The 21,964-nt window shown below is 47.0% G+C and overlaps 9 protein-coding genes across 9 annotated transcripts; 4 read left to right on the top strand and 5 right to left on the bottom strand.

Moving 5' to 3' along the window:
• Positions 1-226: 226 nt before the first annotated feature.
• On the bottom strand, positions 227-2,088 carry TRUGW13939_09835 (uncharacterized protein; the record flags this gene model as incomplete). Its single annotated transcript, XM_035492955.1, has 2 exons — positions 227-1,407; positions 1,476-2,088. 2 exons carry the CDS (start codon positions 2,086-2,088, stop codon positions 227-229), a joined length of 1,794 nt encoding a protein of 597 aa, XP_035348848.1.
• A 415-nt stretch (positions 2,089-2,503) lies between these two features.
• TRUGW13939_09834 (uncharacterized protein) lies at positions 2,504-3,602 on the bottom strand (the record flags this gene model as incomplete). The annotated part of the gene is made up of 5 exons (XM_035492954.1): positions 2,504-2,581; positions 2,642-2,765; positions 2,842-3,091; positions 3,151-3,308; positions 3,484-3,602. 5 exons carry the CDS (start codon positions 3,600-3,602, stop codon positions 2,504-2,506), a joined length of 729 nt encoding a protein of 242 aa, XP_035348847.1.
• Positions 3,603-3,821: 219 nt separating this feature from the next.
• Positions 3,822-5,750, top strand: TRUGW13939_09833 (uncharacterized protein; the record flags this gene model as incomplete). The annotated part of the gene is made up of 2 exons (XM_035492953.1): positions 3,822-4,199; positions 4,257-5,750. The coding sequence occupies 2 exons, from the start codon at positions 3,822-3,824 to the stop codon at positions 5,748-5,750; spliced, it is 1,872 nt and encodes a 623-aa protein (XP_035348846.1).
• Positions 5,751-6,277: 527 nt separating this feature from the next.
• TRUGW13939_09832 (uncharacterized protein) lies at positions 6,278-7,969 on the bottom strand (the record flags this gene model as incomplete). Its single annotated transcript, XM_035492952.1, has 4 exons — positions 6,278-7,552; positions 7,606-7,698; positions 7,745-7,864; positions 7,922-7,969. The coding sequence occupies 4 exons, from the start codon at positions 7,967-7,969 to the stop codon at positions 6,278-6,280; spliced, it is 1,536 nt and encodes a 511-aa protein (XP_035348845.1).
• Positions 7,970-8,934: 965 nt separating this feature from the next.
• TRUGW13939_09831 (uncharacterized protein) lies at positions 8,935-10,407 on the bottom strand (the record flags this gene model as incomplete). Its single annotated transcript, XM_035492951.1, has 3 exons — positions 8,935-9,381; positions 9,436-9,760; positions 9,821-10,407. 3 exons carry the CDS (start codon positions 10,405-10,407, stop codon positions 8,935-8,937), a joined length of 1,359 nt encoding a protein of 452 aa, XP_035348844.1.
• A 1,563-nt stretch (positions 10,408-11,970) lies between these two features.
• TRUGW13939_09830 (uncharacterized protein) lies at positions 11,971-12,817 on the top strand (the record flags this gene model as incomplete). Its single annotated transcript, XM_035492950.1, has 4 exons — positions 11,971-12,035; positions 12,359-12,466; positions 12,632-12,659; positions 12,758-12,817. The coding sequence occupies 4 exons, from the start codon at positions 11,971-11,973 to the stop codon at positions 12,815-12,817; spliced, it is 261 nt and encodes an 86-aa protein (XP_035348843.1).
• A 795-nt stretch (positions 12,818-13,612) lies between these two features.
• TRUGW13939_09829 (uncharacterized protein) lies at positions 13,613-17,122 on the top strand (the record flags this gene model as incomplete). The annotated part of the gene is made up of 6 exons (XM_035492949.1): positions 13,613-13,747; positions 14,090-14,633; positions 14,914-14,989; positions 15,560-15,776; positions 15,833-16,873; positions 16,934-17,122. 6 exons carry the CDS (start codon positions 13,613-13,615, stop codon positions 17,120-17,122), a joined length of 2,202 nt encoding a protein of 733 aa, XP_035348842.1.
• A 296-nt stretch (positions 17,123-17,418) lies between these two features.
• TRUGW13939_09828 (uncharacterized protein) lies at positions 17,419-18,652 on the bottom strand (the record flags this gene model as incomplete). Its single annotated transcript, XM_035492948.1, has 4 exons — positions 17,419-17,783; positions 17,851-18,146; positions 18,196-18,305; positions 18,383-18,652. The coding sequence occupies 4 exons, from the start codon at positions 18,650-18,652 to the stop codon at positions 17,419-17,421; spliced, it is 1,041 nt and encodes a 346-aa protein (XP_035348841.1).
• Positions 18,653-20,465: 1,813 nt separating this feature from the next.
• TRUGW13939_09827 (uncharacterized protein) lies at positions 20,466-21,668 on the top strand (the record flags this gene model as incomplete). Its single annotated transcript, XM_035492947.1, has 3 exons — positions 20,466-20,716; positions 20,906-20,952; positions 21,229-21,668. The coding sequence occupies 3 exons, from the start codon at positions 20,466-20,468 to the stop codon at positions 21,666-21,668; spliced, it is 738 nt and encodes a 245-aa protein (XP_035348840.1).
• Between the last annotated feature and the right edge of the window lie 296 nt (positions 21,669-21,964).

Genomic DNA, 21,964 nt, shown 5'->3' with positions numbered 1-21,964 from the left:
TTGATTTATACGTGTGCTGTTTCAGTATCTAAGTAGAGGTAAAGAAGAATGTGGCTAATTTCACCTTCATAGTCTCCGTTTTACTGAATTCCTGGCTCATACAGTGTTACATCACAGCAGAGACGCATGTTATGAATGGGTCCAACACTACTCGTTTCATCTATAACTATAAGAAAAAACGGGTATACACTTTTTTTTAAAATATACATTCTGAGGAAAACAAAATCTACTTGGCAGTCTTCTTCCCCGGCGTTTTCCGCCTCTCCCAAACCATAAGATAACTTTCCCGCGTAAAAAGAGTTTCACTTTCAGTTCGCTGAACATACAAATCCTGAATCTCAAGCCACTCTGGCCCCCGCTGCTGGGCATGCTGGTGGTGATGTTTGGCATTCTCGGTAGCCATGGCCTTGTCATGCAGTTGAACAAGCCATGAGACTTTCTCGCTGCCGGCTCCGGCACCTGTTGTTGCTGTAGACGATGTAGCAGCGCCAGCGACCCCGGCGGCTGCTGCAGCTGCTAGCCCCCTGTCTGGAGTTGCAGAATCGTCGCCACCCCCGGGGGCTGGAGCGTCGGCGTCTAGGATTATGTTTGCGACGAGGTCGTAGATGATGGGTTCGCCCGGTGGCCAGATTTCGGGGTTTGGTTCAACATATGGAGACATGTCGAGAGAGCGAGGCGAGGGGAAAGTGACAATAGTTGGGTTTCGTTCTGCGACGAATTTGTTTTTGCTGAAGCGTTTGATGTGGAAGAGCAAGTATGGGGGTAAAGGATGGAGAAGGCGATGGCGTACTCGGTGAGAAAGTTTCTCGGATGCGGTGAGTCCGTTGTATTTGTTTAGGAGAGTCGTTAATGGGACTTGTGGGATCATGCCTTCTTGATTCGCCGATTGGAACAAAGGTGTGGGTGGGAGGTCGAGGGTGAGGATTGAGAATGGGGTTATTTGCGTGTTGGTCTGGCTTGACTCGGCAAACACTAGACGTGAGTTTGTCGTGTCAGAGTGAGCTGTGATGGCCTGGCTTTCTATTCGCAAGTGTCCCTGGAATGCCTGTTGGACAACGCTTGTCGGGGTTTTTGACGGTCGTTTGGAGCCTCCAAGACTCAGGTGGAGATTATTCAAGAACCATGAAAGGAACTCGACAGGGTCCGACTGATGAGTAAGTGTAAACCGTTTCGACGAACGTAGTGCGATCTCTTGAAGTAGTTCGTGAGGCGATACATGGGACTTGAAAGCCTTTGGGTTCCATAGCTTGCGCACCAAGGTGCTGAACCTCAGGGATAGCTGAGGGGAGCCAGGAACTGGAAAGTTGTGCAACAGGAAAAAGTTTCGAATAGGTGTGACGTGAGCAAGAACTTGGACCACGACGTTGAGGTAGTCATTTGCTTTGATGTTATTCATTCCAACGTATCCTGTAATAACTGTTAGCTCCCCTATGATACCAGAAAGATTCACTATTGCAATGAGTAAGACAACTGACCTGGTCTGTACTTCTTCCCAAGCAAACCCCACGCATCCTGCACTTCCTTATCCAATTTCATGACCTCTGCTTTGGAATACGTCGGATCAACCACATATTTAATATCATCCAAACTCTTGCTTTTAACCTCGTACCCCTCCGGCAACACATAAACTTTCTTCGTCTCCATGTTTACGAATACATGGTGTCCAACCTCCAAGGCATGGAAATAGGCGTGGGACTTGTTGCCTCGACCCTGAAAGTATTTCCCACATACCAAACACGCATAGACATTGATATTCGACAGCGATATAGAGCAAAGCTTCTCGAAATCAAAGTCCAGTACAGCGCGATTGATTGTGTCAAGATATAAATCGCCGTATCCGTCGATCGGTTGCGATTGGCGCTGTGGAGCTATGGACAGCGTCTCGTCGAGATCATCGGGGGACTCGGCTCTTTCCTGCGCTTCCTCAGTTTCTTGCACCTCTGCATCATGGCCATTGCGATCGTCTTCCGTAGTAGTGTCGCGACCATCGAGGGCGGTGTCGACGCCAGCGAAGCGCGGCTTTTTGGAGGCGGGCGAGCGCACATCAGCCTCTGCTTCGAGATCGAGGTCCGCTTGGCGTTTCGACATTTTCGCTATGACTCTTTTGCGAGTAGTTCTGTGTCGTCTTGGGGAGCTGGAGAGGGAGTGCATATGAGAAGCTCCGCCGGAAGACAAAAAGAATGCGGTAATGATGCAAACATTCCAAACACGGCCAAACATCGGCTTGGCTATTTGCGTTGGTCAGAATGAGAACAGACAGTAGACAGTAGACATTGCAATTTAGCTTGGTTATACTAATTAGTTATTTAAATTTGACTGGCTGGGTTATTAAGATTGAATTTCTGTATTTTGCATAAAATCTTCTTGTGAATGGGTTTGAGTTGACGTTTAATTAAGATCCTACGAACGTATAAAAAGGTATTTTATCTAGTACGTCGGATTCCTACGAAGATCATTTGAAATGCTATGGTACACCGCCATATCCGGCCAACCTCTAGAAAAATCATGCACTCGTAACCACCCTATTGTTGTCCCACTCAAGTTCTCGAATGCCATCCTTTGTCACGACTTTGACGAGGACCTAACGAGAGTTAGCTGAATTCTACATCAAAATTTATGGTTTCTCCTAGGGCAGACATACTCCTTTGAAGTCTATCGGCAGTCTGCGCTTCAACTCATCCGTGCAGAGTTGGAGGAGCTTCAATCCTTGCTCCAGCTGGATATCCGGGTGATGATGTTTATCGAGTATTGACAAGCAATAATACCTGTAGGGAGATGGTTAGCAAGGATCTAGTATTGCAGATATATACTAGATGCTGGTGGTGAATGTGTGAGACATACTGGGCATAACCGTGAGCGGCGTATGGGACTTGGGCCAGAGAGGCTAGATAGTCTACCCAGTACAGGCTGGGGGTTTCGGTGATAGCGTCAACACCACCAAGCAAGAGGTTGACGGTATACGGTGTTCGAGATCGTAGACTGCGGGCAAGCTCCCCTCGGACATAGCTACCCACGGCGGGAGGGCTGAGCTCTGTGTCGTTGCGCATCGAGTATAGCTGTACGTTGGCCTGGATATATTCGGCGAATTGCACTAGATATCGTTAGTGAAAAATAATTCGTTTGAAAAGCGACAGATTCCCAGATTCTCACCTCCATCACCCGGCTCGCCAGAGTATGCCATCAGAGTGTGATTGTTTAATTGGCGGGTCTTGTCATCTGTCGCCTTGAGGATGGTTGGTCCTCTCACGGCAGCTTTGGAAGCCGCGATGAGGACAAAGTCCTTTCCAGTAATTCCGAGTAAAACCTCCCTGCGAGAAATCGAGCAATTAGTTGAAGGATGCCCAGTCCGGACGATGACAGAGCTCCTTACATGTTTTGAGATCTTGCAGCGGCTGTGTTTTAGAAAAGGTGGTAAATCAAGCTCAACAGAAGTCCTGCAGTCTCACGACAAGTATCGATAATAAACGGCCGTCCGGAACACACAGGTGAATCGAGGTGAAGGCAGGTGTGATGGTCTCTGGATGGCAGCTCAGGCGGAACGCGCATTGAGCTTGACGCCTAGCTACGTCGCCCAGCCCGGCCCGAGCAAACAGGACAAACATTTAGGCGTTACTGTTTTCCCGAAAGCCCGGCTCCAGCGCCAAGAATTTGCAGCACGGGCCAATTGCGATGAAAAAAAGTTGAGAGCGAAGCCGACTGTGTTTTGTTTTTTTAACGTCGATACTACAAGATGCACGCCTTTTACAGCCAACATTGAACTGCTGTTGACGACATATTTTATCTGCTGTCTCTTCGCTTGAGCAATTTCCACTGCAGGTAAAATGTCCTCCTTTTTTACGCTGCCAGCCTCGCAGCGCAAGCGGAAAAGGGAAGATCGTGTCGCCGCACCTGGGTCAAAGAAGCGCGGGGTGGCAGTCAATGGGGATTCTCGCGGCAAACAGTCATCGCAGAGACAGGAACGGGATGAGTCGATATCCGGGAGCGAGTCGGAAGACGACCAAGGCTCTGACGTGTCTGGCCTCTCTGACGAGGATGGCGACACCTCTGAAGACTCGGAGCAAGGCGAGACGGGTGCGGACCGGAGATTGAAGCTCGCCGAGAGGTATCTGGACAATATCCGTGAGGAGGTAGACGAGGTCGGGTTCGATGCTGCAGAGATTGACCGTGATCTTATTGCGGAGAGACTGAAGGAGGATGTGGTATGCATATATTTCCGTTCTCTGATATTTTTTTTCTTACGTTCTAATAATCTCTAGGACGAAGCCAAAGGCCGCATATTCCGCCAATTAGCCACTCAAGTAGATCTCCCAGCGGCTTCACTTTCGTTCTTTCGTGCAGATACGCAGTCTACGACGGCTGTCGCCGTGCATCCTCCCTTTGCCTACACGGTTTCGAAAGATCGCACTCTGATCAAGTGGGAATTGGCCACACCACGAGCGGATGAACCCCCGGCATTATCAAACGGTGACAGCGGGCGTCGATCCCACCCGGGGCGCACGAAACCAAAAAATCTAAAATTTGTCAAAGGACTGCGAAAAGTCCGCGGAAGTCGAGAGCGTCAGGGTCATACTGGGAACATACTATCCGTGGCAGTATCGCCGTCCGGAAAGTTCGTTGTTACTGGAGGAGACGACAAGAAGCTGATCATCTGGGAGGCCGACACACTCAGCCCTGTGAGAACGTTTACTCAACACCGCGACGCTGTCAGCAGTCTGGCATTCACTCGACACATCTCGAGTCACAGCTCTGGCGAGCAACTATTCTCAGGCTCCTTTGACCGAACCATCAAGACATGGTCACTCAGCCCGGGGGGGCATGCCTACGTGGAAACACTATTCGGCCACCAAGACAACGTCCTTTCAGTGGCCTCGATGATGACAGACCAGTGCGTGAGCGTCGGCGCCCGCGACCGAACCGCACGACTCTGGAAAGTCGTCGATGAAGCGCAGCTCGTCTTCCGCGGCGACTCGTCCAGAAAGGAAGAATACAAAACCAACAACATCGAATGCGTAACCGCCATCCCGCCAACCCATTTCGTCACGGGCTCCGACTCGGGCGCGCTGTCGCTGTGGTCAATTCATAAGAAAAAACCGCTGCACACGATCCCTCTCGCTCACGGCCTCGACCCGATTCCGCCGCTAGACCAGCTGTCACCCGAGACTGACGTGAAGACGGCCGCGCGCAACGCTCGGTTTATGCGGCGCATGCCACGCTGGATCACGGCGCTGACAGCTGTGCCCGGTACAGATATTGTGCTGAGCGGCAGCTGGGATGGCTGGATTCGCGCGTGGCGTGTTTCGGAGGACAAGAGGTTTCTCTCTGCGCTGGGGCCGGTGGGATGTCCGTCGCCATCGTCGTTGTCGTTATTATCATCATCATCATTATCTTCATCATCACAACTCAAACAGACCCTCTTCAGCGATAACCAGACCAACTCTCCAACAAACCCAGAAATAGAACCCGCACCAGAACCAGTTTCAGAACCAGAACCCCTCCTCAAAGGAGTCATCAACAGCATCGCCGTCTTCGAACGCCGCCCTACCTCAACAAAATCTACCCAAAATGAAAAAGGAGGACTCTGCATAGTCGCCGCCCTGGGCAAAGAGCATCGCCTCAGCCGGCTGAAATGCTTTGAGAACAACCACCACAACGGAGCCAGCGCGCAGGGCCGTAATGGCGCGGTTGTTTTGGAAGTGCCGTTCTTGGATACTGTTGAGCAGCAGCATGATGATGATTCTGGAAGTGTATGACTTTAAAAAAACTGTCATTATTTGCGTCGCTAAGAAAAAGTTGTTCTCTTTCTCTTTTTTTTCTCTTTCATTTTCAAGTTTTGCAGTATAGGAGTATTATACGGTGTATATAGTTTTCGTTTTTACATAGCATTTACGAGATAGTACATTGGGAGCAAAAAAAATGAATGATGGATTCTTCCTATCACATTGCACTACTTCTTTAAAAGTAATACCAAGACAATCAGCATCAATTGATACTATAATATGCAACCTCAACCCGAAAAGCAAAAGCTAATAGAAAGAGACGCCTTGCAAATACCACATCAAAATTACCACATCAATCAATTCAATGGTTGACAGCTATGGGTAATAAGTGATATTTTTCGTTCTTGTTGTAACGGATAATTAACTAGTTATTCGTCTGCTCATTAAAACCGTTTGTTTGTTTTTCTAAACAGTCCAACGCTCGACTTGGGGGAAAAAACAAATTGGGATTAAGATAGATGAATAGAATAGAATGCAGTTTGGTTGTGTGTTTTTTTTTTTTAACTCCTATTCAACCGCGCTCGCCTGCTCGCAGGCACCGGCATTTCATCCTCCGAGTCATCCTCCAAGTTAATCGCATTGTTGACAGATGTCCCTGCTGTTGTTGTCGTTGCTGCTGCGGCGGCCGTTCTCCTCTGCGCAGAGGACGGGTGAGGACGTCGTCTGTGGTTTATTCGGTGTGATCCATCGCGAAGACTTGCAAGGGCTGCAGTAAGGTATGGGTTTGATACTGAGTTTGGGTGTCGTCGTTGGGGTTGGGATTGGGATTGTGGCTGTGGCGGTGGTGGTGGTCGCCGCCGCGATGCCGGGCGAATAGGCCCTTCGTCTTCGTCTTCGTCTTCATCTCCCTCTTCTCCATCGCCTCCTTGTCCTTCCTCGTCGGATTCTTCAATCTCATAATGTTCACTGCCACCATAGGACTCTCCCGAGGCACTAACATTCTCAAAATGGGTGACTGCGTTATGTAGGGCAGAAAGTTCGCTAGAAGGGTTATTAAAGTCAAAACTCGTATAGCTGTGATCGCCGACGACCGTGGAACGATCAGTGCCCGATTCTACTTCTTCGTCATCGATGAACGAGCCCATCTCCTCGTCTTCATCTTCCTCCTCTGAGCCCGACTGGCCGTCCCCATCGCTCGTGTGGTCGACAGAGCCGATGGAGCTCGACGGAGCAGGACCCCATGTAAGAGAGTCCCAGTATGAGTGATGGTGATGGTGATGAGGCGTGTGGAAATGAACATGCGGGGCTGGAACGAAATACTGCTCGGCGAATCTCATATGATCAAAATCGGGTCGAGCATAGGTCCAGTTACCCGTGAAAGGGTCGCGCCAGGTGGCAGCAGATTGGTTGTAGTTGTGGTTGTGGTTGTGGTTATCAGGGCGGTGGTCGTCGATATCCTCATCCATATCATCATCATCATCATCATCATCATCAATGTCATCCGACAAATCGGAAAAGTCATCACTGAAGCCCGACCCGTCGCTATCGTCATCATCCACGTGATATCCACAGTTCGAACAAGAGTCTTCTTCTAATTCCCATGCGCAGTTCGGACAACGGGCGACTCCATCTTCGGCATCGATTATAGGCCCTTGTGGTTGCGGCTTCGGCTTAAAAAATCCCTGGAAAAGACCGCCATTCCGCGGGTTTTCGTTCGACTTGTCGGCCTCTAGCTTTTCGGCTTCTTCGCGCTGGTTCTTGCCATGCTCTGCTGTGGTTTCGTCTTTATCTAAAAGTTCGGCGCGGCCGGTGAAAATTTGAACGAGCGTCCGCACCTACTCGTGAGTTAGTAAGATGTCGCATATACAGGGCATGGTAGTACACGTACCAAATAAGCTGGAGCAGGTTGAGTCTTCACCTGTGCCCTGCAATCAGGACATGTTTTGTGAGACCTTCCGCTGGCGAACCATGACGTGAGACACTAAGAAATTAGCTTAGCACGAAAGAAAGAGAGAGAGAACACGCACCCCATAGCAAAAGGTATGTCCACAGGCCAAGGTATAGGGTTCGTAAAGCGGACGCACACATATGCCACACTGTAGTAGCGCGCGGATATCTTCGACGTGACCTTGAAGGGTTTGCAAGAGCTATTTCACCAGCTGTTAGTTTCTTGTTCGAAATCACTTGTAGTTTGGACAACCTACTCCTGAGGAATCCGCGGCGGATTGCGCAACCAGCGATTCGGCAGACATGGCCACCTTGTCCGACGACCGAAATCAAAATAAAAAGGTGAGTCGACTTTGACGTGTGAGTGAGCGTTAGCTATTATACGGTGTGGTCGGTCGACAGAGACGCAGGAAGTCTTGAGGAAAGTTATGAAGATGGAGGCGATCAGGTCCCGCAACGGAACTGCTTGATGGAAAATCACAGATAGGCGCTATTCATGATCTTTTCTTCAGCGGAGGATTCCAGGAAGAAAGAGAACAAAGAGGGTGTAGTCGCAAGGGGGAAAAAGGCGCAAAGGAAAGGTGCTTGGTGGTGGTTGAGCAGCTGGATGGTGATCAGGTCATAACAATAATAATCGATTCTTTGAAGGGAGATCGTCTGGCACTAACTAACTGGCGACTTATCGCCGGTATTGAGGTTACCGCCCGGTAAGCCACCCGCCAACTGGCCGCCTGCCGCTGCCTGGCGCGTATGGCGCCCAGCAGCCGATCTGATTTGCTGGTATATATTACTTGGTCGCCAACACCCTGGCAAGAAGGACTACTGGTTATGTGCATGCGGGTTTTTTTTTCCTCTCAGACAGTCCCCACTCGATACTTAGGATGTAGTATTAAGGACCACAATGCGGACTGTACGAAGCTTCGTATAGTCGCATTGTATCAGTCGTGTATTATTCTTCGGGCGTGATGTGTAAAAACCGTATTCTTCCGTTATGTCACATGAGCTAGCCTGTTTGGGAATAGCCCATCCGGCTACTGGTTAGTGTGGGGCAGTCTAGTCTATTCTAGGGATAGTGTTGATGCGCTCAATATAATAAACGATCTCATCTGACACCCTTGCTCTATGTCAATTTTTGTCAATGTGCTAGAAAGGATTATTAATCATGAGGAAACAGAAATTCAAGCAAGCTGAACCAATGCACGCAGCCACATAATACAGCATGTGAACCAGAAGTAAAGGCAAGAAAATTCGTCATCGCGTGGCAACCTGCTCATAGGACTTCATCCTCATAAGTCCCCAGCTTCTTCGACCGCGCCTTGATCTCGTCCGAGATTAGGTGGCCGTTGCCAATATAGCCCTGTTTTACTTTGTCATCGTCGATGATCTCGCGGTCCATCGCGCTGAGGAAGTCGATCTGCTGGCGGATAAACTGCTTGACAGCCGCCGTGTCGTACTCGCGGTTGGCTCGTGTGCGGTCTCGCATCTTGCGGCCCATGTCCTGGAGTCGGTCCTGCAGCATTTCGAAGCGGTACTCGGTATACTGCTGGTACAGTTCCTTGAGGTGCGAGATGCCGCGCACTGTGGTGAGCACGGTGTCGTCCTTGACTGCAGCGACACGCGGCCGGAATGAAGTCACCGAGGTGATGCGCTCGTTTGTGCCGAATGCGCGTAGAGCCCGGTGCTCGATATATCGGCCCTGCATGATAACAGCGGATCCCTACTAAAAATCAGCTCACTGCAACCTCGTTGCTAGCAAAGTTGCTTTACTTACCATTTGCGGACCGCGAACCTTGACCACACCACCATTACCCTTGCGCAAGGCTGTCTCGCCACCAACCATGTCGGTACAATCCGAAAGCATGGTTACGCAGACGAAAGGGTAGCTGTCGCTGTGCCAGTCCAGCACGGCCTCGTCTTCGCCAGGTTCGAGCTGGGCTTTCTTTAAGGCTTTGAGCTTTTCTTCATCACTATGCACGGCAACGTTGATGTGTCCGATCTCGAGGTCCATCACTGGAACCAAGTCAATGCCTGCAATTTTAGAGATGATAGAAAGCACCTCGGGGCTTCGCCAGGCATCATATGCAAACGGGGCACACCTAAGAAGAACAAAAACGTTAATGACATTTACTAGACGAGGTCAGGTTTTGGTCACTTACTTTGGCGCATACCCTCGCAACATGCAGTCGGACAAGTTGCTAGAAAACTTGTATTTGTGCCACACATTCTCGCTCAGGATTTCGGCGCGCATCTGCTTGACGGCTTCTGCGCTGAAAAGAGGAAAGGGCTCCGAGACGCCAACCGGCGAAATTCCTTGGCCATCGGTGTAGTTGAGCTCCTCCATGGTCCATATTTTGGACGGGGCCGTGAACTGGATGTGTTTGGATGGATCGAAAGAAACCTGACCAAGGCAAGACAGGTCCTCTTGGATAGGGACGATGGACTTTGAGAGGGAGGCTACTTTTGGAAGCTGCTGAGACTGTTCCTTTGGTTTCTGGTTAGGGATAGTTTGCGCCATCTCTGGGGTTTCTTTTGGAAAACCAGGAGAGCCATCTGACTCTGGCTCATGAATGGTGTGAGCCATCTCGGGATTCTGGCACGATGTCTGCTGGATATCTTCCACCATGGAATCTTGGAAAGTTCCTGGAGTCTCATACAGAATAATATCCCCCATCAATGGCGCCATCGGCAGCAGAGGAGCAGGCATTGTCTCTACAACAGACATTTTCTGTGTGCTGACGATCATTATGGAACCAGAGTCAGAGAGGGATCAAATTGGACCGCAACAAGAGATAACGGGAAAAAAGGGTTGAAGGATAGATAAGGGAAGAAGGGGACCAAACTTACGAAAATGATCAATATATAGATAATCGATGTGGAAACCTTGCGTTTAATCCCCGGTCAGGTTCCGATAAAAGACAAAGCCAAAGAGGAAATTTGAATAACAAAGCAAGATATGGAACTTGTTTATATCTACGACGGCCCCCTTCTCTGAACAGAAGAAACGAACAGCATAGACGAAGAGAACGACGCTATCTCTGACTACCTTGGGATCTAACACTTTTTTTGCCCCAGAGTGTATACCGCACCGCGCTGAACGGATGAAGATACCCAACCACGCCGCATTATTACGATTGCTGATAACGGGCGCAGTGGCGACGATGGAAATTGTTGCTCCGTTTGGCTTGGCCCATTACTATCATTGTCATTTCTCTGACTGATGATACCTTAATCACACTCTTTGTTTCGTACCTAACCATGACCAAAAACACACACAAAACCAGCGACTGAAGTCATGGTTTGGTGGCTGGCCGGAAACACACGACGACAAATCATCACAGAGTTGACAGGATCGCCTGGAGAAGAATGATCGACATCATTCCAGCTCGCACGCGAGGTGTGGAGGGGTCAAGTGCTGGGTCCATGGGCGGATATGGATTTTTTGACTTGTTTGGGGATAATGTAAATAGGTTCTGGATATGGGCTTATCGCTCGCCATTCCGTTATCGGCAAATCATCTTTCGCCCGGGGGAGGTTTCCCTGGTCTAGTTCCATGGCGGTAAGGTTGATTGCCATGTCCAGCCTTTCTTTTTATTTGCTTATTCTTTCTCTTTATTTGCTTATTCTTTCTCTTTTCTCTCTTTTTTTTGTTATTGTCCTTTTGCGGCTATCGGTTATCAGATCCTCCGCCAATCCAAATTGCGTGACTGATTACGAGTGGACCGCATATAGATTAGTCGTTGAGGTTATTATTATTATTGCCTAATACTATCAGACTAATCTGTGGTAGTCCAATCAACTATGAAGAATGAACAATGAAACAGTCCAATGTTTATTCTTTCCCTGCCTCATGCGGACAGCTTGTTCTCCCTGGTATCCCTGGTTTAGCCGATATCAATGCAGTTTTATTGCCCTTCCTAATTGGGACTGCATCACAGTACCTGAAATGTGCAGCCAATGACAGGCAGGGCCGTGGGAATCCTATCTCGAGCCCAATGACATCGATGGGACATAACCGCGGCGACGACATGTGGTTCTGCGCCCGAATCGGCCAGCCCAGGCCAGGCGCTTATCAGAACGTTATTGCTATTGGCTAATAAGTAGAAATAATTAATCATAGGAAACAATGATCACGAAATAGCCCTAGATATCAACTCAAGTTTGACAGCAATTAGTAGATTCTATACCTCCTCCAGCCTGATTGGCCCGAGCTCCCTGCCCCACCGGCGGCCGAGCTCCACCGCGCATCAAGTAAGCTTTTGGCGCAGCTTCCGCTCTTCCATCACCACCTCGCTCGCTGCCTTTCAAGATGGCGTCTTCCCCCAGCGACGAAGACAAGACCGCGTGGGGCAAGGTCGAGAAGAAGTTTGAACAGTAAGTCTGCTGCCATCGATCCACTCTCACGCCCTGCCGTCATCACCATTGCTTGCACCCTCTCCCCCTCCCGACCTGTCTCGACTGGCACTGGCACTGGCACTTGTACTCCATACCGAGTATGGATGTCGCATGGATGTCGCCTCATCGCCTCCTTGCACGCCACGGAGCTCGCTTCAATCCGTTGTCCTCCATGTTTTTTCCCCGGCCAATCGCTGATGGACAAGTCATGCTGTCTTTTCTCCTCTGCCCTCGTTTCGAGTCCACCGTCACCGATACAGTCAATTCCACAGCTTCATACTAATGTTCTCTTGATTTTGAAGTAAAAACGCAAGCGAATACTACGACCCGTGCCAGGCGTTTGCCGAACGCAGTATCAAGTGCTTGCGTCGCAATGCCGGCGATCGAGACATGTGCTCCGACTACTTTCAGTGAGCCTCCCCCTCACTTTCCGCGTGCCTGCTTGTTCTGCTGGCCTTTTAGCTTGCTACCTAGCAGCATTCAGCAGGCAGGATCCGTCGCCTCGTTCAGGACTTGGGGCCCATACAACAAGACAGGGTGATATCAGAAACAACTAACATGTGTCATGTGTACAGGGCATATCGGGACTGCAAGAAAGAGTGGGTATGTAGTTGTCTCTATTACCGCTCGGATGGGTGCCTAAGATCATATGTCTTGTGACGGCACACTAAGAATTGTTCCAGCTGCTAATAATCTTCCAGCTAACGCAACGAAAATTCGCCAAAGCAAACCCTTCTGACCCTTCCTCTGCGAAATCATGACACCCTCTCTAAATAGCGAGAAACACCGATTACGAATATATCATGTACGAAATCGGCCCTCCCCAAAACAAAGAACGCTTCCCACTCAAGAAACCTCGGATGATCATTTGGATGGTATTTACTATTTGCATGCTTGGTCTCTTTCCATCGTCTGGTCTAGTCTGATCAGGCAGCTATGAACCTCCGATAACGGGGGCGTGTCTCGTGTTAGGGAATCTCATTCCCGATTAAGCAATTATGCGCTATCAGACCAGCGGATAATAGCCTTTGTATTTGTGTGTATTATATACCTATTTTTGACGTTCGTATTCACGGACTGGGCGTTAGGCTGTAAACATAAGAAGAGTTTGTTCCATGTCACATCTGTTGGCACGTTTTGTTTTTGTTGGTGGCCGTTGAGATGTATACGGGTTAGAATAACATACCGGCACTTCAAGTGTATATTGTTATTTACTTGAATGTTCTCCGTCGGCTTATTGATTCTATCGCTGTTAAGATGCCAATTTCATATGAATGTTGTTCGTCGGGAATGTCCCCATCAGCCATTTCATCCAGCAATCTTTCACATATACATCTCACTAATTCAGTCAATTTATGAATAATTTGATAATCACTTATAGAACTCCGTAGAAAAAAATTAACGCGGCCTACTTCCACTGCTACAAACCGGCACCTCAGGCCAGTATTGTGGCATTTACCCTCTGTGCAGCGGGGTTTATCCACCGGTAAATGTGACTTCAAGTATGATATATTGTCAATTACCTGGTCCTGCTGTGGCGAAATATCTTCAGCACAATGTCTTCCTTTACCCTCAAAACATACATTTACAAGGTAGTTGACAATCTGTCTCTGTCGGTGGATGTTTTCATACCACCTGACTTCTTAGAAAAGACAGGAGTCATTGTTCTTCATTTCCACGGTGGATTTCTGGTAATTCCTCTCGGTCGTAGAAATTTCTCCATCTGCGGCTAACAAAATTTTTATTTATTTTTTTGAACAATATAGGTGATTGGAGAAAAGACCACTTTCCCTCCTCATTGGCTGATCAATTGTTGTCGTGCTCGAAACTGGGCCTATGCAACAGCATCGTACCAATTTTTATCAGAAGTATCAAGATTAGATATCTTGTCTGATGCACTTTATGTTACAAGATATGTTTATGAAAACATCGCAAAAAGATTAATACTTGCAGGAGGTTATCTCGCTTTAGCCACAGCTTCCTCCGCACATGCACCACCCATCTTATCCCTTTTATTATTTATGGTATGCTAGATTTTGACCCATTCCAACTATGTGCGGCCAGGTCAGATCCTCAAGGTGCCGGTCAACAATATCACCAAGCAACCTGAAGACATATGTAGAGCGTCGGAGACCGGTAAAGCGATTGATGGATACATGTTTCCCGAGAATCTTTCGGCAGATAAACGATTTCATTGGATTGCAGCTTTACATGTAGTTGCCAAGATACCTGATATCTTGACTAGGATTCCTGGCCTTGCGGCACGCATTAATACTGAAGGGGTGGGCGTCATACCCGAGTCGTATCGGGCCTTATTCCCAGCAACATTCGGCATTACTGCAAAGCTCCCACAGGTTGCATTAATCCATGGCGATCGAGATGGTTTTGTCGGTTTCCAGCAGAGCGTCGAAACTGGTCAGAAATTACAGCAACATGTCGTCAAAGTTCTTCTGGAAATTGCCGAGGGACAAGATCATGGGTTTGATGTCCAAGATGATATCGATGTCGATGTCGTTGGAATTAATGGCCCGAGATTTTTACCAAACTTGTCACGCATCATCAAGTTCTTGGAGGAAAGTGCGTCGAACGCATAGGGCTACTTCAATGTTGGGTTAGGGTTAGCCGTTTTTAAAATTCTCAGTAATTAGACTCTAGGTGTTGATATAATCAACTTGTCTTCGCCCTCTTAGGGTTGATCTCCAATATTAGTCAGTACAAATCTACCGCAATCAATTTAAATTATTTGCTTGAATAAAGGGAATAGACCATAATATTGGCGGAGAGAAAGATGCTACATCCGAGTTTAGATGGAAGGTAGAAGATTCGGGTCTAAAAAATGCTAACTCATAGTGCGTAGGGCTAATTCTTGACAATCAAGGAAGTACTTCCAAGATCGCGAACCGTGGGGAACTACTTACTTCCATCGGAAACAGGTACTTGCGGGGATTGTGAGATATAAGCCGCCGCAAATCATCGGGACCATAATGTGCGGGGAAGATGCGGGGGAATGAGGTGGATTTCCGCCGCAAATCTGCAGTTGTATTTATTCAATACCATAGCATATTGTAAGATACGTAAACTCCATTAAAAGGTTGTATTGCGTTTACTGAGAACTCTACAGAGATGTGAATGGAATCGTGATATAATGCCTGAGCGGCGGGAAATAGCCACCACAGCGGAGAGAAACTTTGACGATCATTATGTATCTTGAATAGAGTGCGAGGATGCCGCCTTTAGATTTTGAGACAAGAGCAACGTGGAAGTAGTAACATATAAATTGCCTAGAGAGACGAGAAATTTCATCATAATATAATCCCCAGGCTCTGATTTTACTTGACTAGTTGCGCCCAGTATGGATCCCAAGAGAGTCACATCTACAAATTCTTCTTCTCATAATGCTTTTGATAAAGGGTTTGATGTGGTTATAAGTTGTGGTTATTTTACGGGCCAATTGTGATGGCATCCTTAACAATTTATTGGATGCTCCAGATTCTTTACAACAGATTTTTCCACTCATTCAGCAAAGTCCCTGGCCCGGCACTGGCCAGTATCAGTCAGATATGGAGAGATATCCGGTACTTCCAAGGGACATGGCACGACGATGTGGTTTCTCTGCACAAAGAATACGGAAAGGTGGTACGAATTGCACCCAATGAAGTAAGCTTTGTGGACGCTACAGCTCTAAAGAGCTTATATGGGATAGGGAAAGTCTCACAGAAGGTGAGTGACCAGACTTTTTTTTTTTTGAGGAATACAAGTCCTAAAAACAATCCTAGTCAAATTGGTATGATACTTGGAAAATCCCCAATATGACGGTCAGCTTCTTCGCAGCCACTGAGCCAAAGGTGCATCGACACTTGCGTTCACGCGTCTCAAATGCGTATTCAATGAGCTCTATTCTAGCCATGGAGCCATTCATCCAGGAAGTTGCCTCCGAGCTATGGGCGCGTTTCCGTGAGTTTAGCAGATCACCTGAGCCAGTGCCTCTGCATATATGGGGTAATTACTTTACCTTTGATGTTGTTGGCCAGCTGTCTCTAGGTGGGAAAATTGGGTTTGTGGAGCGCGGTGAAGATGTTTCTGGCATTATTAAAAGCATCCACGACGGCTTTTATCTTATGGCCAATATGGGCAATGTTCCTCTCCAGATGTTCTGGCTTAACAACAGCATTTCACAGTGGATGGTAAAGAAATTTGGTGGGAAACGGTTGAACTCTTTCAATGTTTTCCTCCAGTGGTTGGAAGAGCGAGTCACAGAACGGATGACAAACGGACTCGGTGACAAAAGAAAGGACATGCTTCAACACTTTATCGAAGCTAAAGATATGAGCGGTCAGCCAGTCAAAAAAGAAGATGTGATGATTGAAGGAGTGAACATCCTGGGTGCTGGGGCTGACACTACATCTATCTCCATCCTGGCGGTCCTGGGAGCGATTATGATCCACCCCCAAGCAAAAAGGAAATTACAGGAAGAGATTGATCAAGCCTATAAGGATCTCAATCTAGAGGGAAACAACCAGGAAATTGAATTCAAAGATGCGGAAAAACTCCCTTACCTTGCTGCTGTGCTTAAGGAGAGCATGCGACTCCATCCTTCTATTAGCTACCAGTTGCCACGGATTGTTCCTTCGCCAGGAATCAAGATAGGTGAACACTTTATAAAGCAAGGATCTATTTGTGGCATCAGCGCCACATCAATGAATCGATCCAAGGAAATTTTCGGGCCCGATGCGGAGGAGTGGAGGCCTGAGAGATGGATTGCTCTCACTGAAGAGGACCAGAAACAGATTTCAAACATGAATGGGTATTTGACTACGGTATGTCTCATGGGGTGTGTTTTACAATTTCTTTACACAGAGCTAACCAGAGATGACCAGTTTGGAATGGGTGCTCGCAGCTGTGTAGGGAAAAATATTGCCCTGGTCGAGGTTCACAAATTTATCGCCCAGTTTTTCAGACATTTCGATGCTAGCGTGGTGAACGAAGAGAGGCCCTGGGTTACCAAATCACAATGGTTTTCTATTCAGAAAGAATTCTGGGTTACTATCAAAGACCGTGGAGTATAACGTTTGGTTAAAGGAACGAAGTGTATCTGGCTTTCTTGTTTCTACATTAGAGGGAATGATAAGAATATTTTATTTTTTTTAAAATTTCTTGGGGATCTCCTCAGCGATTGTAGTAAAATTAGCACAGGTCGTACGTCTCTAAAAATATACATTTGGTAATGTATTAAATTTGATGACAGGTACATATATAGTCAATGCAAAATCATAGCCTAACTAGTACGAGGCTCAAAAATACAAACGTGCATACGAAACATGAATACGGAGAAAACCACAATAAGGTACAAACAAATGTTCCTTCAGTCAGTTAGAGAGACTGTTTCAAATTGCTTCATCAAATCATTAACCTGTTTCATATCTGTCTGGTCATACTTCGTAAGGGCTCGTCCGGGAACGGAAGAAGTGCTGTCGTCATGCTCATTTGGCCTGATTCTCTCGAGAATGACACAACAGAGCAGCCAGAATTCGCATGCATCTCTCATAAAGCCTACTCTCTTCCACATTTGAAACGACGAGTCGGCATCCTCAATATCATCTGAATAGCAAAGAACTACTTTTCGGTAAACCCAGACGTCTTTCCAGCTTCGCAATGCATTTTCGATCCTTTGAAAGGCTTCTGGAGGGGCCATTGCATTTTGAAGTTGAAATACTAAGGTGTGTAGGGCTTTTCAAAAAAAAAAATGGATCTCGTTAGCAAGGAAGCAGGAATAACGTGAAGTACTGTAACATACCAGTAACAATTATGAACAAGTTCAGGATTCCAAAATGCGCATAAATCCCTTTTTTCTCAACACTCAGATCTCTCCGAAACATGGTTTCAAGTACGGACACAATAGAGTACTGATAAAATTGTGGCGTTTTTCCTGCCCATGTTTCCAATATGGCAAGACACTCCGAGGCACTAGGTGCTTGGAAGCATTCATCAGGGCAAGCGAGTCCCATTTCCAGTTCTGATACGACCATTCTCGGCGGCATGTTGTTGAAAATTACAAAGCCCCCGTCGAGGAGAAAGACATAACTCAACGTCCTGTAAAATAATTATTAATATTGCCCATCTGGCCGGCATGATGACAAACCTGATTTTCTCTTCTGTGTTGATAAAAGATTCCCATTCAAATAATTGGTTGTTAACTGCTCGCAACGTATTCATATGGGTTACAGAAGCAGGCTGGAGGCTTCGGACAATCTATACATCGTTAAACCAAGTACTTTCTGAAGGATACAATTGCGATAAAGGCAGATTTTAGGGAGGGGGGAACTAACTGCAATCAACGTATTGTATCGATGACGCCTGATTCGTTGCTTGCTGCTTTCGGAACCCTCCCAGTTCTGGAAAAGGCAGACAAAATAGGCCGCCTGGAGTGACCGCAGACGCTTCATGTCGGCTCCCGGGTTCTGAATCCAGCTTGACGCTGTGTAATTTTCTTCGAGCCATTCGTCATCAAAAACCATCTCTTCCACAGCATTAAACCACGCTGCTGCAATTTTATTGTCACTCTTTTCCGGAGATAGACAACTTCCGATAATCACCATAGATGATAGAAGAGATGGAGATGCTCTAAGCGGATCGAAAGTTGGCCTATGAATAATGGGACAATTTGGGTACCACGAACACCAAAATATCTGAAGAAATTTGCAAATATTGGGAGGAGAGAAGAAAAAAAGGCACATGTCTTCAACCAGGCTTGACCACTCAAGTGTAATAGAGCTCTTCCTCGGTTTGTGTTGAATGGTATACTTCAATTTGTTAATTATTTCCTGGGTTTTAAATGCCAGCGGGTGGTGAGTCCAACTATGAAAGCTGGAGGTATTCGGGCCTGATTCGACACTCCCTGCTTTCATGGTTGACGAACGTTCCCATACCCATGGTTCTGGTAGCAAGTCATCCAAATTACAAGAGGTCTCAGGGAAGACGGGTGCCATAGAGGTCGCAGGGATACCAGGCGTTTCTTTGGGAAAGATGTCCCAATCTATGGTCTCAATTGAAGCAAATTGTTGTCGCTGAAAAAGAGTTCCACAGCGAAAAGAGTTGGCAAGCCCCTCCGCAGTCGTGAATCTGGCAAGAAAGTCAAACTTGACTATTATTTTGTCATTATCATGGCTAATGTCCGGCCAAAGAGCGTTTAGCGACGATATAGAGAGATCAAATGGCCACCAAGTTGGTTCTAAATTGCAAATTGGTGGAATAGAACGTGATGGATCTGGAAAGAGAAGGGAATTTATGTGAGCTGGTGAAGTGGATTGTGATAATTCCGGGAATGCGGGTTGGCCATTCAGCTGAAAAGGCTGAACGACTTCTTCCTCCTCAGAAAAACGCCTTGCTGATGAATCTAGACCTAATTCCTCGAAGGCTGCTTGTTTTTTCACGCCATTGTATGAGCAGTCCTGTTGATTTGTGAAGCAAGTGTTACACGGGAAACACCAATCACACGCCCTCTTCAACTTTGTGCATCTGTCGCATGCCCTTTTCTTTCTACCACAAGCACGCTTAGGGTAAAAAGGGATAGCAAGGCCCCTACTTAGTCGTGATTTACATGTTGTCCAGTGTCGCTTGAGTGCATCACTAGAGGTCTGCAGTTAGTTCTATCGGGATCTGAATACATGGATCAATATCTCACCGGCGGTTAAAGGATTGTGAACAAAAGATACACGTGTACGATTGATCGCCTTTATCTAACAGAAAGTAAAGTGGTGAGATATCAATTCTGGTGGAATATTTTGATAGAAGAAAGTGGCAAGTCTTACGAGTCAAGAGATGATGCTCAAAACTCGGCAGAGTGAAAAACTGAATAGCGCACAGAGGGCATTCCATATCGATACTCTCATCAGCAAGCAAATATTGCACGATGGTGAAGAACTCGCCCTGCCAGGCTCACTGTGCCTGAAGATATTTGACGGGGATGATGGCAATGAGTCTGGTAGTAGCGGCGACATCTTGACGAACATCGGTAATAATTGGCCATGATCCTCCCCACAGTCGGTTCCCCAGAAGAGCCGAGATCCACCTACGACCCCGTGGGCTGGCTCCTCGAGTATCCAAGACGATCTAGAGAAGATGAGGCGGGGGTGGCTAAATCCCGCTTTCGTAGAGGAGAAGACGGGGAACGTCCACACGCCAACACAAAGTCTCATTCCGTTGCCTGTAACTGCCGTAACACGTTTTACAATACCGTTTTTACATGGTCAGACCTCCAGTAACTGTCGAATTCTGACAATAGACATCTATAGCTTAGCCCAAGTATGAGAAATCCTTTATAACAACCACCTCAACCTCGCCCACGGTTTCTCGCTTTCGTTTCTGTACCATGTCCAACGCTAAACAATTGCTATTTCACGTTTCTACACTATGTCTGAAGCCAATAAATTCAAACCTTTGGCTTTGCCACCCCAGTTGACGTTGGGTGACTTCAATCAATTCATCCAGGAGATTCTTGAACTTGTTGGCCCTAAGTATGTTGAAGTCATAAGCTCGACAGATCAGATTGACGACGGTTCCTATATGAACCCTACACACACGCACGATCCCCATCATATCATGCAACAAGATTATTTTCTCGCTTCAGCAATTGTCGCCCCGCGCAATGTCACGGACGTACAGTAAGAAGACCAGGACTAAAGACGCGAGACGCACCCGCTCACTCCTTCGAACAGAACCATTGTACGACTCGCCAACAAGATTTCCTTTCCACTTTAGCCCATCTCAATCGGAAGAAATTCTGGATATGGTGACGCCGCGCCACGGGTTCGTGGTAGTATCGTGCTGAACATGGGAAAGAACTTGAATAGGATTCTGGAGGTCAACGTTGAAGGTGCATATTGTCTGGTGGAACCAGGTAAGCATTGCGAACCTCGAATGAGAGAGTCAGCCTGTTAAATCATATGCAGGTGTGACATATCATGATTTGCATAAATACCTTGTAGCCAACAACCTTCGGGATAAGTTATGGCTTGATGTACCAGATCTCGGTGGCGGGTCGATTCTTGGAAATGCCGTCGAGCGAGGCGTGGGATATACACCTTACGGAGATTAGTCTTTTCTAAACGTGAAAGAGCAAGGGAAAAAAGGGTATTATTGGTCTTCATTCTGACTTATACTGGATATAATCTAGATCATTGGATGATGCATTGTGGCATGGAGGTCATCTTACCAAGTGGTGAGCTCCTGCAGACTGGTATGGGGGCGCTGCCTGGCCCTAGACATACTGAGACTATGGAAGCGAGACCAGAAGACCAACCGTGGAACAAAACTGCTCAGTTGTTTCCTTATGGCTTTGGCCCATATATCGATGGGCTATTCAGCCAGTCTAACATGGGAATTGTAACGAAGATCGGTATGTGGCTAATGCCCAATCCAGGGGGATATCAATCCTACCTGATTACACTTCCCAGAGACGACAATCTCAAGCAAGCAGTCGATATTATTCGCCCACTTCGTCTAGGCAGGCCCCTTCAACAAAATGTTCTCACTATTCGCCACATCATTTTAGATGCGGTAGTGCTTGGTAATAAGAGATCTTATTCATCAAAGATTGAGCCTCTCTCCAACTAAATACGAGCACTATATTGTGGCGCATAAACGCCAAAGAACGCGTGGGGCGAAGGCCCATAAAGCCCTAAAATGATAATTTTAAAACTTTAGTATTTGCAAATAATCTTTAAACCTTATGAAAAGCGATAGAGCTAACTAGATATATAAATTTTTGGATTTTTAGTATTAATAAGTAGAATCTTATTGATTTAAAATCCTTCAAATCTACAAAAGTAATGGAAGCTAATCTAAAAAGGAAATTTTTCGCTCCACGATAAAAAGAGTTTATAGAAAGAATCTAAAGAAGAAAAGGTTTA

The sequence above is a fragment of the Talaromyces rugulosus genome, chromosome V (genome assembly GCF_013368755.1).
Source record: "Talaromyces rugulosus chromosome V, complete sequence".
Taxonomy (NCBI): domain Eukaryota; kingdom Fungi; phylum Ascomycota; class Eurotiomycetes; order Eurotiales; family Trichocomaceae; genus Talaromyces; species Talaromyces rugulosus.
This window is presented reverse-complemented; position numbering and strand designations above follow the sequence as displayed.